Source organism: Prionailurus viverrinus, chromosome C2 (genome assembly GCF_022837055.1).
Source record: "Prionailurus viverrinus isolate Anna chromosome C2, UM_Priviv_1.0, whole genome shotgun sequence".
Lineage (NCBI taxonomy): Eukaryota > Metazoa > Chordata > Mammalia > Carnivora > Felidae > Prionailurus > Prionailurus viverrinus.
Window position 1 is genome coordinate 32669411 of NC_062569.1, and position 13748 is coordinate 32683158.

General features: G+C 38.0%; 2 protein-coding genes across 7 annotated transcripts in view; both read left to right on the forward strand.

Annotated features, from left to right (window-relative positions):
* The window catches only part of NCK1 (NCK adaptor protein 1), an 86253-nt gene extending 80894 nt beyond the window's left edge, over nt 1–5359 (forward strand). For all 4 annotated transcript variants that reach the window (XM_047875864.1, XM_047875865.1, XM_047875866.1 and 1 more), the window contains 2 exons: nt 1480–2192; nt 4417–5359. In XM_047875864.1, the coding sequence (XP_047731820.1) occupies nt 1480–2192; nt 4417–4611 (908 nt within the window). In that variant the 3' untranslated portion in view covers nt 4612–5359. The remainder of the gene's footprint in view (nt 1–1479; nt 2193–4416) is intronic.
* Nucleotides 5360–5992: 633 nt separating this feature from the next.
* The window catches only part of IL20RB (interleukin 20 receptor subunit beta), a 60472-nt gene continuing 52716 nt past the window's right edge, over nt 5993–13748 (forward strand). For 2 of the 3 annotated variants that reach the window (XM_047876024.1, XM_047876025.1), the window contains exon 1: nt 5993–9373. The gene's annotated coding sequence lies outside the window, so the exon portion shown is untranslated. The remainder of the gene's footprint in view (nt 9374–13748) is intronic. The other variant, XM_047876026.1, reaches the window with a different exon arrangement.

The window sequence follows — 13748 nt, forward strand, 5'->3', positions numbered from 1 at the left end:
CAGAGCCCGACATGGGGCTCGAATCCACGAATGGCGAAATCATGACCTGAACCGAAGTCGTGGCGCTTATCTAACTGCGCTATCCGGGCACCCCAGGGAGACACCTCTTTAAAGAATGGTGTAGTTCAAGAGGAGTAGCAGAGTTGAAGTAACTTTATTTTGGAATAGAAGTGGTCTGAGTTTGATTTTAGACAGTAGAAGGGAATAAGAAGGAGGAAAGCAAGGATGGTCAAGAGTCCCAAAAGCATCAGGAACAATGGTATTTAAGAACCCAGAAGGATCGGAGGTTGAAAACTTGCATGAAGAAAAAGAGGGTAATAAAGAGTTCTAAAATAGAAGGTTTGAGAAACTTTTTAAATGCCTCAGTTCTGTCAGTAAAAACACAACACAAAATTATGTGTAAGAAATGATCAGCAGTGAAAATGCATGACCAAAGTTGATGTAGCATTTATTTAGGGTGATAATATTCTTTGGTGCTTTTCCCACTTCTTTCAACAAATACATATTAGGCATCTACCATGTACTAAACATTTTCTAAGATTCTTGGTGTGATATTTGTGAACAAAGTAAAAAAAAAATCTGTCCTTGAGGAGCATACTTGTGAATAGTGTGAAGGAAACAAACAAGTAAATAATATATTATTTTAAAATAAACATAATGAGGTAAATAGGGAAACATGGGTCTGGGAACTAAGAAAGCAAATTGAGGGGCGCCTGGGTGGCGCAGTCGGTTAAGCGTCCGACTTCAGCCAGGTCACGATCTTGCGGTCCGTGAGTTCGAGCCCCGCGTCGGGCTCTGGGCTGATGGCTCAGAGCCTGGAGCCTGTTTCCAATTCTGTGTCTCCCTCTCTCTCTGCCCCTCCCCCGTTCATGCTCTGTCTCTCTCTGTCCCAAAAATAAATAAAGGTTGAAAAAAAAAAAATTAAAAAAAAAAAAAAAAAAGAAAGCAAATTGAAGGAGTACCCAGACATAACTACAATTTTATATTGCATATCAAGTTGTAATTTGTTGTTCTATTTCAGTACAGCTAATTGTAGAATCAAGGTTAATAAAATAAAACAATAATATGGGTTTGGTGGAGCCTTCATTACTTATGTTGTAGATGTGAGAGAAATAATCTATATTTACATTTGGAAGAATTCTTGTTAATTTAGGAAAACTGTCATTATGTTACACAATTATCTCAGCACCTTTGGTGAGAGAAAAGATGAGAAGGTAAACTGTCATACAATAACTGCATTTACATGTTTGGTTATGAAAAGAGAATTTATGAAGAAAGTCAAAAGGTACAAACCTCCAGTTATAAACAAGTCATGGAGATGTAAAAAGAAAGGGGAAAAAAAGAAGAAAGAAATTTGTTATCTAACTTTAAAGGCTTAAAAGAACTACAGAGTTGAGGATATTTTTTAATAATGAATGAATTGGGTTTTTTGGTTATCATTGTCTTATAATCTCTTATTACTCTTTTTTATATCAACAGGCATTGGAAAAGTGAAAAGAAAACCTAGTGTGCCAGATTCTGCATCTCCTGCTGATGAAAGCTTTGTTGACCCAGGGGAACGCCTCTATGACCTCAATATGCCTGCTTATGTGAAATTTAACTACATGGCAGAGAGAGAAGATGAATTATCATTGATAAAAGGGACAAAGGTTATTGTCATGGAGAAATGCAGTGATGGGTGGTGGCGGGGTAGCTACAATGGACACGTTGGATGGTTCCCTTCAAACTATGTAACTGAGGAAGGCGACAGTCCTTTGGGTGACCATGTGGGTTCCCTGTCAGAGAAATTAGCAGCAGTTGTCAATAACCTAAATACTGGGCAAGTGTTGCATGTAGTACAGGCTCTTTACCCATTCAGTTCATCCAATGATGAAGAACTTAATTTTGAGAAAGGAGATGTAATGGATGTTATTGAAAAACCTGAAAATGACCCTGAATGGTGGAAATGCAGGAAGATCAATGGAATGGTTGGTCTGGTGCCAAAAAACTATGTTACCATTATGCAGAATAATCCATTAACCTCAGGTTTGGAACCATCACCTCCGCAATGTGATTACATTAGGCCTTCACTCACTGGAAAATTTGCTGGCAATCCATGGTATTATGGGAAGGTCACCAGGCATCAAGCAGAAATGGCATTAAATGAAAGAGGGCATGAAGGTGATTTCCTCATTCGTGATAGTGAATCTTCGGTAAGTTGGTTTTCAAAGGTAAATGGAAATAGAGCTCTGAGTAGTAAAAAATAAATAAATAGAAAATTGGAGAGGTTCAGTTGCTTCCCTAAAATTAGCCAGGCAGTAAGTTGGGACATAAACTTAACATGTTCCAAAGCTAAAGTCAGTGTTGTTTCCAACCTTATTTTGAATAAAATATACCCCAGCAGTGATACCTCACTGGATTATTCGGCCTTATTTAAGTCTGTTGGTCTTGCATTTCTGAAATACCTTCTGTCGCATTAAACTGAAAAATGGAGAAAGTTGAACCCTGGATTCTTCATTCAGAGTAAAGCAATGCAGTAGACTAAACTGGGAAAACATGTCTTAAATTGCATATTGGATGCACTGTCATCCTTCTAGTAAAGAAAATCCATAAATTAAAACAATTGAGATTTAAGTTTCTTCATAAATTGGTTGTTTGGAAGTTGGAATACACTTATTATTTACCTGAAAAACCTATTTTATTTAAAAAAAAAATTTTTTTTTCAACATTTATTTATTTTTGGGACAGAGAGAGACAGAGCATGAACGGGGGAGGGGCAGAGAGAGAGGGAGACACAGAATCGGAAACAGGCTCCAGGCTCTGAGCCATCAGCCCAGAGCCTGACGTGGGGCTCGAACTCGCAGACCGCGAGATCGTGACCTGGCTGAAGTCGGACGCTTAACCGACTGCGCCACCCAGGCGCCCCTTGAAAAACCTATTTTAATACTCAATGTATTTGAAATGCATTTGCAATAAAAGATATTTTTATTCTAGCACTAGTAAAACAGTAAAACTATAAAACCACAAAAATTGAAAGAAAATAGCTATATGGGCTCTTGGTTAGGGTATTAGAAATTTGATGATACTTATTTCCGTTTAAAATGGTCTTTATTTTTCCTTTTAAAAGGATACCACTACTTTTCCACTTTTCAAATCATTAATATTGGCTTTGTTTCTGTGTATCTGGTTGTACAGAGGTGAAGGTGTGATTGTGCAAAAGACTGAAAGTCAGAAGAAAACCTGTCTGGTGTGAGTGTGTGCACACTCATATGATGTGTCTATATTTAAGAGGGAGGGAGGAAAGAAGAGGGAGAAATCAAGGCTAATTGAACTGCTTGATATAAAGTTCAGGAAATGTAACCCCTCAGGAAGAGCAGGATTGATGATAGGGAAGAGTGGTGGGATTTGTTTTCTGTTAGATGCCTGACCTGGTCCTGCTTTCTAGGACAAGCAGTGGGTAATAGGGGTTAGGAAGGGAGCGACCCTAGAGCAGGTAGTAAGAGTAACCATACGAATAGGGTATTTCCAGGAAGCCCACTGTTCGAAACTTTGGCAGTAACTATATAAATGGAGGCTTTTAGACTGTTCAGGAAAGTGCTAGGTTAAAAAAACCAAACAAACAAAAAAACTCAGAAAGTAGCTTGATTGCAGAATACTATGTATTTTCTTGTGGTGGGTAATTGAGCACGGATATTAGCCAAAATACACCATTTTACCAGTAGAATTTTTAAAGTAAAGGTCTCAAAAAGGCATATTTTCTTTGACCTGAGCAATATTTTTAAACATTTGAATTTGTATTTAAATATTGAGATTTATTATAAAAATTCAGATGACAGACTTCCTTTTGAAATTGGAGGGCCTGCCAACTTTGCCTATATTCCTATAAAGCAGCAATCACAGCTAAGTGGATTGGCCTTTGGATTGGCCATGGACTGTTGTTCCTCCTTGTCTGTCCACTCTGACTTGTTTACATGTCTTTTTCCCCTTGTAGGCATTTGAGTTTATGATTTCTCATTAGTGTCTTACTGTCTGAGAATTCAGAGCATTATCTCAGTCTGTAGGATAGCTACTATTAGCCCACGTTTTCTCATGTGTTGCTCCAATAGTCTGATAGGAGAAAAGCTAGCTCTTGTGTCCCAGATGTTAAACTAAAGGATTTGCTGGTGGGTGTTAGAGCATATTATTTAAGAGACTTTGGAGTCTGCTTGAGTTTGAATCCTGCTCTCTTATTAACTAGATGGATGATTTTTAGTTTCTCTTGGTCTCAATTTTGTCATCTCTAAAATAGGTTTGTTAGAAGTTGTAAAGGAGATAATCTATGTAAATAATTTAATTAGAGCCTTAGTAAGTGCTCAGATTTTAGCTATTATTAGTTTAATATAAAAATGGTAATAGATGTCTTTCATAATGTTTACCCTACCTGTTTTTTTCTTTTAGCCAAATGATTTCTCTGTATCACTAAAAGCACAAGGGAAAAACAAGCATTTTAAAGTTCAACTAAAAGAGACTGTCTACTGTATTGGGCAGCGTAAATTCAGCACCATGGAAGAACTTGTAGAACATTACAAAAAGGCACCAATTTTTACAAGTGAACAAGGAGAAAAACTGTATCTTATCAAGCATTTGTCATGATAATACTGACCAGAAGTGACTGCTACACAGCTATAATTCGTCACGTAATTGAAGACTGAGAAAATGTCAGTCCAGTCATGCTTGATTGGAAATTGCTTTCTAACTCTACATGAGAATGACTATAATACATAAGTATTTTTATTATAACTCATCCCATACATATATACTACATATGCAAAGCATCTGCACAAAGCAATTCCTTATCCTTGGTCTTCTTTTTTATTGTTTTCTTTGCTGTTTTTCTTTTTGCTTCTAATATTAAGGTTTTATATTTTGAGAAAATGATGCAGATCAGAAGTCTTTATATGGAAGAATTTATTGGGTTTTTTTTTTCCTTTATTTCCCTGTAAGGGACCATGTTAGTCATTTCCGCAGTGGTTTCTCTTCATATAAAATTATTATATCATTATATGGCATATGCTAAAATAAATTTCATGGAGAATGTTGATCTTTTCTGTGACTAAATAGCAATAATAAATGGAAAATAGAAATTATTTTCAGGTATTTGTTGTAAGCCATTGTAAATATCAAGTATGTTGTGTCTCCCATTTAAAAAAAATTATTGTCTTCATTGTAAAGCAAAACAAATGGGATATAGGTTAGAAAATATGTCTTGTATACTTTTAATTTACAGCTATTGGAAACAAAAATCTGAATTTCTAAGATTTTTTGAGGGGGTGCTTCTTTCTTAACTGGTTATTCAGGAGAATAAAACAGTGTCTGAGATATTTAGCTTTTCAAACTCTAAGTGGATGCTTTAGTGTTATATTATTCTTTCTCTGTTGTTATTTTACCAAGGCATCTTGTTTTGGGGTATGTTGATATCTATGTCAGTGTGAAAAAAAGCTGTGGCCAAATGTTGGGAAAATAGGAGGCAGTGAGTTACTTGGTTTCTTCCCACCTCTGAACATCAGTAATTACCAGGCATGGTATTTCTACTATTTTCATTTCCTCCTTTTAGCTTTGAGTTTTGTCGACTGAGATACTAAAATTGATTATACCTGAGGAAAAAATGGAATGTGCCAAATGGTTAGAGAAAGTTATTTTTAAAATCTTACTTTTGCAGGGATTTCTATTAGGTTTTTGTTTACTAACAAGCAGAAGTTTTGGGAGACTACTCTGGAGTATTGAATCTACTTCTGCAGGTCACAGAAGAAAGAAAACAGCTGTATTTTGTGGTCTTAGCTCCCCAACCCTGCATTATTAATTCTGGAATTTAAATTTAAGCAAAGTAACCTTCAGTATTTTTTTTTTTAATTTTTTTTTTTTCAACGTTTATTTATTTTTGGGACAGAGAGAGACAGAGCATGAACGGGGGAGGGGCAGAGAGAGAGGGAGACACAGAATCGGAAACAGGCTTCAGGCTCTGAGCCATCAGCCCAGAGCCTGACGTGGGGCTCGAACTCGCAGACCGCGAGATCGTGACCTGGCTGAAGTCGGACGCTTAACCGACTGCGCCACCCAGGCGCCCCCTAACCTTCAGTATTTTAATTAAAATGCTTACTAAAGCCATATAACTTACTAGGAAATCATACGATATTTTCAAAGACTCCCCAGTGCTGCCTAAGCAAATAAATGTTTCTGTTCTTCAGTATGTTCTAGATAAGCATTTCATACAACAAAATTACTGATGTTAAAATTGAAGTTGTCCAATTCATGAGGTTTCTGGTTTTGTGTTTTTAAAATTATTTTAAATATTTTTTATTCTTTAATTCTTAAAATCATTTAAAGACTTACATTGCCACTGGGTGGCAGCCCTGGCTTTTCCCACTAAGTAACAGGAGTCTGCAAATATAATTAAGACATGGATGTACAATATTTCATTTTCATCACATCTGCTTTTAAAAGCTTTTCAGTTCATATTTCATTATCTTTGTCAGTCTCCCTTTTTTATTAAGATTATTAGTGGACAAGTGTAATGGAAATAAAAGTCATGTATACATACCTTTTTTGCTATAAAATCACTTGAAGTTGAGAATAGTTTTAAAGTGGTTATAAATATGACTAGGTAGTAAACAACTTTTTATTTAATTTTAAACATTTGACAATGCTTTCTTTTTCTCCATTTTCCCCCAGTCTTTTTTTTTTTTTTTAAATCAATTAATACTTTGTATCACAGTCACCAACTATTTATAGCAAACTCTGCTGAGGTTATATTAAGGATTTTGAGAAAGCAGCTAGGAATGGAGTAACAGTGGAAGTAGATTGCACATTTCTGTGCCACAGTTAGATTTATAATAACTAGAGAGTTCCCAGATAGCCCCTATGACCATGTTAACAAGCACTGCGTTTACTCATCTTCAGCTCATCAGAGTTGGGCATCTGATTGTTCAACAAAACAGAGCTTGAACAGCATCCAGTAGGTGAGGCAGGCAGAGCAGGCTGTATAACTCTTCCCATTTGTCAAAGCAGACAAGAGAAAACCTGTTCCACACAGATACAAAAGGTATCATCATTCATCTTTTCTTTTTCTGTTGCCACATTTTTCTTCTTTCAAGTCCTATAGTTTCTCAAGACCAGGTGGATTTGCACCAGGTGGCCTGCAAATGCCAGGGAGATGATGAGCCAATAATATCTATCATGTGCTCTTGTTATTATGGGATGAAAACCTCACTGGGAACTGTGGAATTTTGTACTTAAATGTTTTTATCAGTTTTTTAAAAGTCTTAAACCGGTCTTTACATCAATGGCTATTTTTATAAGCATGAATTTTATTTGGAGCAATTTTAAGAAGAAGGAAAAAAACCTTAGAAAACATGTACATAGCTAGCTAGTAGCAGGACTTTATTGGAAACCAGGTTTCCTTATTCCCAGCCTGGTACATCCTGTATCATACCACACTGCCCTCTGTGTGCTTGCTTTAGACTAAGGAGAGTTCTGGGAAGAGCAGTATTACAGAAATTTTCTTCCACATAGAAGGAGACACTTGGCCATCAATTTAAACACAGATAACACACACACATAACCCTGCCCAACCCACTTCTATAAATAACTTCTCCAAAATCTTGGAAGAACTTATTTCAGAACTTTATATAAGTTCAATAATGAATAGCTTTTTGCAGTAGCTGTTAATTGGTCATAAGTTGTTAGGATTCAGCTGGATATATATGAACACATATAATGTATCTTTTACTATGAACAGTAACACAGGTGCGTAGCATAATTCAAGACAGTGTCACAGGTGTATCACTGAAAACAGGAAGACTAATCCATTGCTATTGCTGGAAGAAAGGCCTAGCAGACGAGTAACTTGGGTTGTTAGGAAAAGACCATCCTTCTAGATCTGTGGCACATAAATAATCTCCAGCTTTAATGCTCTCATTCTGTCATCTAATCCAGAGATTGCAAAGAAGTAGGGGCCCTACTGTCAGCTTAAGTACTTTTGTGAGAATTAGGAAACCTCTTTCCCCTGCCCCTCAATGCAAGCCCAGCCTTTTTCCTTGTTGAAAAGTCCCAAATTTCATCACTACCCCTTTCCCACATCTTGGGCAGGTGCCCTGTTCAGGGTACAGCCAAATAGGAATACAGCCCACACAGTGCTTTAAAAAGTCATTGTTAACATTTAAAAATTGGGGAATTTCACATAAAATTCAGAATTCTGGTTTACCTTGAATAATAAGCTGGCAATCCTAGAGTTGAATTCCCACAAGGTGACTATTGGATAGAACCTAATGTGAATGGTCCCCTTATGTTTACTGATGTACATGGTAAAAAACAAACCCCCCCCCAAAACTCTAATAATCTACTTCCCAACCTTTACCCCCCCCACCCCCGTTCATGTTTCCAAATGTAGTTTTTGTTAGACCCTATCTTTCCTGTAACATGGATTTTTTTGGTTTAGAATCTGGAAACATTTTCCAGAAACACCTCAGATGCAATGTCCAAATAAATTAGAAATGTAGTATTACAACATGCTTTAACTTACTCATCTTTAATATCATGGTTTTAAAACTGTAGTCATTTCTTCCTTAAAGGACATTTGATACAAGAGAAATGACATCTTCATTTTATGTTCTGAAGAGCATCCAGTGGACTTTTTTAAAAAAATACAACATTACTGCTAGGGAAAACCATTATTTGATTCTACTCTGGGCAAGTAGGAAGCTTCTGTGTTCTCATAAGCTGGTTCTATTGGTTCAGCAAGTTTATCTGATTCAACTCTCTCATCTTCTAAACACGTGCAGACCAGTATGCTATGCATATTCCACACCCTAATTTCTTGTTGTTACAGGACCTAAACCAAGTGACCAAGGAACCGAAATACATTTTTCTAGTTTACTAACGAGATGTTCTTTTGATCTGAAAGTGTACACCGTTTGCCAAGACTTTTTTGTTTAAGGAGTAGAACCTAAAATGAAATTGTGAGATTTTGAAGGACAGAAGGAGTTTCAATTATAATTGGCCGTGTTCATAGAGGTAAATGTTTTAAGCCAAAGTGCCCTTTTAAAAATGTTTGTTGGCCAGAACACTTTCATTATCAAATATTTCAGAATTGGCCTGTTGCCTACAGTGGCATAGCACGTTTAATTTACCTACCGGTCTAACTTGTTTTTAAATGTTTCTCTCAAATTACTTTTTAAGCTGTTTTTAAAACTAGGTAAAGCTGGACTCAGCGTTTTGTAATGTTGCTAATTTTGTTTGTAGTTATAACCACAGAAGATAAAAAGAGTAGCCAATTTCCTTTATTTCATGTTTTCTGGTACCTTTTGGAATCATAATGACTGAAGTAGGAAAACATAAATAGACAAAATGGACATCTAAGGTAAAGATATCTAGTTGGTTTAAATAAATTTCTGGGCTGGCTCTACAAAAATTTGTATCTGGAAAAGTTGCAGATAGCCTTTGAGAAATTATGGGGACGGGTGGGTTCCAGAATAACACTGACGTGTTCTCTATTTTGAAGGAATGATTATTAATTGATTTTCTTGAATTCTTTGGAAGAAATTTGTAATCCCTGAATATTCAAGCCTGTTGTTTCTAGGAGAGTGTAATGCCAAATTTTACTTGTTTTGATATGTTTTCTAGATTATAGATAATGAGGATGTTACGGAAAACAAATACTGATTTCCTTGGGGCATATGCTAATCACTTGGTGCCAAGATGGAAAAAATAATTTTTGAACCGTTACATCTGTGTATGATTGTGTGTCAGTGTTTAGCTTTTGGAGATATTTATCCATCCATCTAACCAACTCACCACAAATATTTGAATGCTTAAGTATCAAGAGTTCTGAGCTAGCAATGTTATAGTGAAGAAAATAGACAGAGTTGTCTAAAAGTTGTCATAAAACTTACCTTTCTAGTGATGCCTGATGGAGAAGTGCTCTAAAGAAAGAATAGATCATCAGGTTGTGGGGGTTGAGAGTAAGAGTGAGGTGTTAATTTACATAGGGTGATTAAAGGAAGCCTCTAATTAAAAAAAATTGACCTTTAGGGCACCTGGATGGCTAAATTGGTTGAATGTCCGACTTCAGCTCTGGTCACGATTTCACCGTTCATGAGTTTGAGCCTTGCATCAGGCTCTGCGCAGAGCCCGCTTCGGATCCTTTGTCCCCCTTTCTCTCTGCCCCTCCTCCACTCATGCTTGCGCTTTCTCTTAAAAATAAACATTTTTTTTAAAAAGTTGACCTTCGAGCATAGTGTGCTCCACTTAATAGAATCATTGACAACTCACTGGGGTTATACCAGTGGTTGAGTGAAAATACAGTAACCATAATCATTTGAAAATTGTATTACGATGCTCACTTTTTTTGTGTGTGTAAAATTTTTAATGTGTAATTTTGAGAGAGACGGAGACACAGAATCCGAAGCAGGCTCCAGGCTTGGAGCTGTCCGCACAGAGCCTGACAGGCTCGAACTCACACATCCTGAGATCATGAGTGACCGAAGTCAGATGCCTAACCGACTGAGCCGCCCACGTGCCCCACGATCTCACTATTCTTGAGTTCGAATCCCACAGCAGGCTCCACACTGACAGTGCAGAGCCTGCTTGGGATTTTCTCTTTCTCTCTCACTCTGCCTTTCTCCCACTCTTTCTCTCAAAAATAAATAAACTTAAAAAAAATTGAGACTGGATTAGAACTAAATGTTAGATGTACTAAAAACACAGGACTTAGATACTTAGAAATCCCGGAAAAGGGAAGGGAACTACTCTGTGCCAAGAAGGTCAAGGAATGGTTTTTGGAATGAAGTAATTGATCATGCAGTCTATGCCAGGGCACCAGGACCTATCTTGCACAACCTTAACAGTGAGTGCTTCAAATTTTGCACTCTACTGCCCCTTGCTTCATTCTAGTCCCTGCCCTACAGGACTCAGAGGGCTTTTTAGAGATCTCTTCTTTGACCATCAACCTCCTAATCCCTGCCCACTGCCTCTCTACCTTTCCATAAAAACTTATCTCCTTTCCTTTTCTTCCATAATTAAATATCAAATAGTTGAGTGGCAAATAGTGTAACAAAAAAAATTCCTATTTCTAGACTGTACTTGCTTATGGTAGGAAATAGTTTTGTTTTTCCAGCAGTTCGTTTTCAGACCTAGATGATCCTTCAACTCTGGAAAGCAGTAGACATTAACCTGAGAAGTGCAGGAAACAGGTTAAAGGATAGTTTGGCTTGGGCATGTTGCATAGACAAGAGACCACAACCAGCTATTGAGAAGGAATAGAAAGAAGTGCCTCAAAGTCTGAAGAGGAAAGGCAAGATCAGAGTGGGGATATCTAGTCTAGGCTAGGATAAGAACTAGGTGAAGCACAGCCCTCCAGAAGTCCTCGCTAATGGCAGGCTCAAGCAGAGGTGGATGGTCTGAGTTCCTTGAGTCATGAACCGGTCCTGACAAGAGACTGTCATTCAAAAGCTGTGGCAGGCAGGTAGCATTAGCCCTCAGTGGCCCTTGAGTGTGCTGAGCCCAAGACAGAGACTCTCCTTGCAGTGGCTTGTGAAGGATTTGTAGGCAATACTGCCTTGTCAGCATGGCAGACAGGCATCTCAACAGGGACTCACAGTGCTTAACTATCCTAAGACCCAAAGTCTGATGAATAACTCTCCTTCCCTCACAGCATAAGTAAATAAGTGTTTTTCTGTCTCATTTTCTGTTTACTTACCTTTTCCTTTCCTTTCTCCTGTATTCCCTGCAACTTTTCAATCCCTGGGCCTGGCTCATGCCATTCTCCCAGCTGGAATGCTAAACTGAATGCATCTCTCTGACCCAAATCTAAATTGGTAGATCTTTAGGATTCCCTATTGAGATTTGTCTATTCCCTAAAACCATTGCTAATCTCTGGGATCACTCACCACACTGTGCTCCTCAAACACATTACAGGACAGTAAGGTGAATGACGGGGACGTGGAGTTAAGGCAAACCTTGGTTGGAATTCCTGTCTCCATCCCTGACAGGCTCTCTGATATACAGTAAATACATTTCTCTGAGCCCTCTGTCCTAATCTGAAAAGTTGGAAATCAAATCTTACCTCGCAAGTCTGTTGTATAAAACATGGAAATGTTTATGGTTGTGGAAAGTCTTTAAGACAATTCCCAGCACATAGTAGATACCCAGTACACGTTGACTTTTATTGTTAGCTTTTAACACATGGAGATTGTGGGCAGAAGGGGATTTAGGATAGAGGAATTAGGAAACCAGGACTGGGAGAACAAAGATAAAACTGGGGACAGGTGGTGAGGCCAGCGTATATGAAGCACTCCCAAGTTGGGGTGTGTCCAGACCCAAAGGCAAAGGGAACCAGTATCAGATGCCAGGAGAGCAGTGAGAGACTGTACAATCAGCTGGTGACCAGAGGTCAGGACACAGATGTGGCCACTGACTCACATTGCTGGGATCGAGGAGAGTATCCACCAAGTGTTCTTGACCATGATGTAGTAAAATACATATATATATATATATATATATATATATATATATATAAATATTTACTGTAGACTTACTTTGCTATACTCCATTCTAAGTGTACCATCTCACTTAGTCCTCACAACAGTGCTAGGAATTAGGTACTATTATAATTGAGGACGCTAAAACAGACTGTTTAGATGACTTGCCTAAAAAACAGCTAGTAAGTGGCAGATCCCAGATGCCAATCGATTGTGTCTCTAGAGCCCATTCTTTTAACTACTACCCTCTAATAGAGATCTTGAACTGGAAGCCTTTCTTTGCTGATCCAGGGGCCAAACCATAAGATGGGGAGCTGGAAAGGGCTAGCTAGCAGAGCTAACCAAAGGGCTAGTTTAATTAGAGTAAACTATTTACTGTATTTTTTTAAAGATTTTATTTTTAAGTAATCACCCAATGTGGGGCTCGAACCAACAACCCTGAGATCAAGAGTCACATCTGCCACTGACTAAGCCAGCCAGCCACCCCTGTGTTTATTGTTAACATTATTAATATTACAAATGGTTAATACAGCTTTGTGAAGACTACTGATTTCCTGGCACTGGGCTAATTTGTTTTGTCTGTATTCTTTAATCCCACAACTACTATGTAAAATATTGTCTATTGTGTTAATGAAAACATGAGGCTTATGGAGTTGCTTTCTTCCCCTTCACATCAAAGGAGTACTACTTTTCCCATCCACTTCTCAACCTACAACTATCTTCTGATCCAACCTACAACTATCAACTGAAACTCCTCTTAGTGAGATTACAATAGCCTTCCTGGTGCTAAATCCAGGGGACATTTTTCAACGATCAATTCAGTGACGCTTCTGCACTCCCCCTTAATTTCTCCATCCTTCATCATTTCCAGGACCATAGTTTGTTCCAGGGCTATTTCTGTGACCTATTTTTTCTCCCTGTTTCTTTTTTCTTGTGCTGGTTCTTATATGTGACTCTTCTCCAGGAGCACATCCACATGTCTCCTTAATCTACATACTCTCCTTGAATGTTCTCACCCACTTCCTGGTCTCAGCTACCACTGGAATGCTGAAGGTAGGGGAAATGGCGCCATACCCTTGACACCCCCATAGACTTGAGACAAAGATCGTTAACATACTTAGACTTCAGCTGCCCCATAAGCATCTCAAGTTGCAGTGTACCAAGCTTAACACATGCAACCTTTTACTGTACCACCCTCAACCCTGCCTGGCTTTAAACCACCTCTCCCTCCTCCTTTCCATTATTTCAATTGAGGTG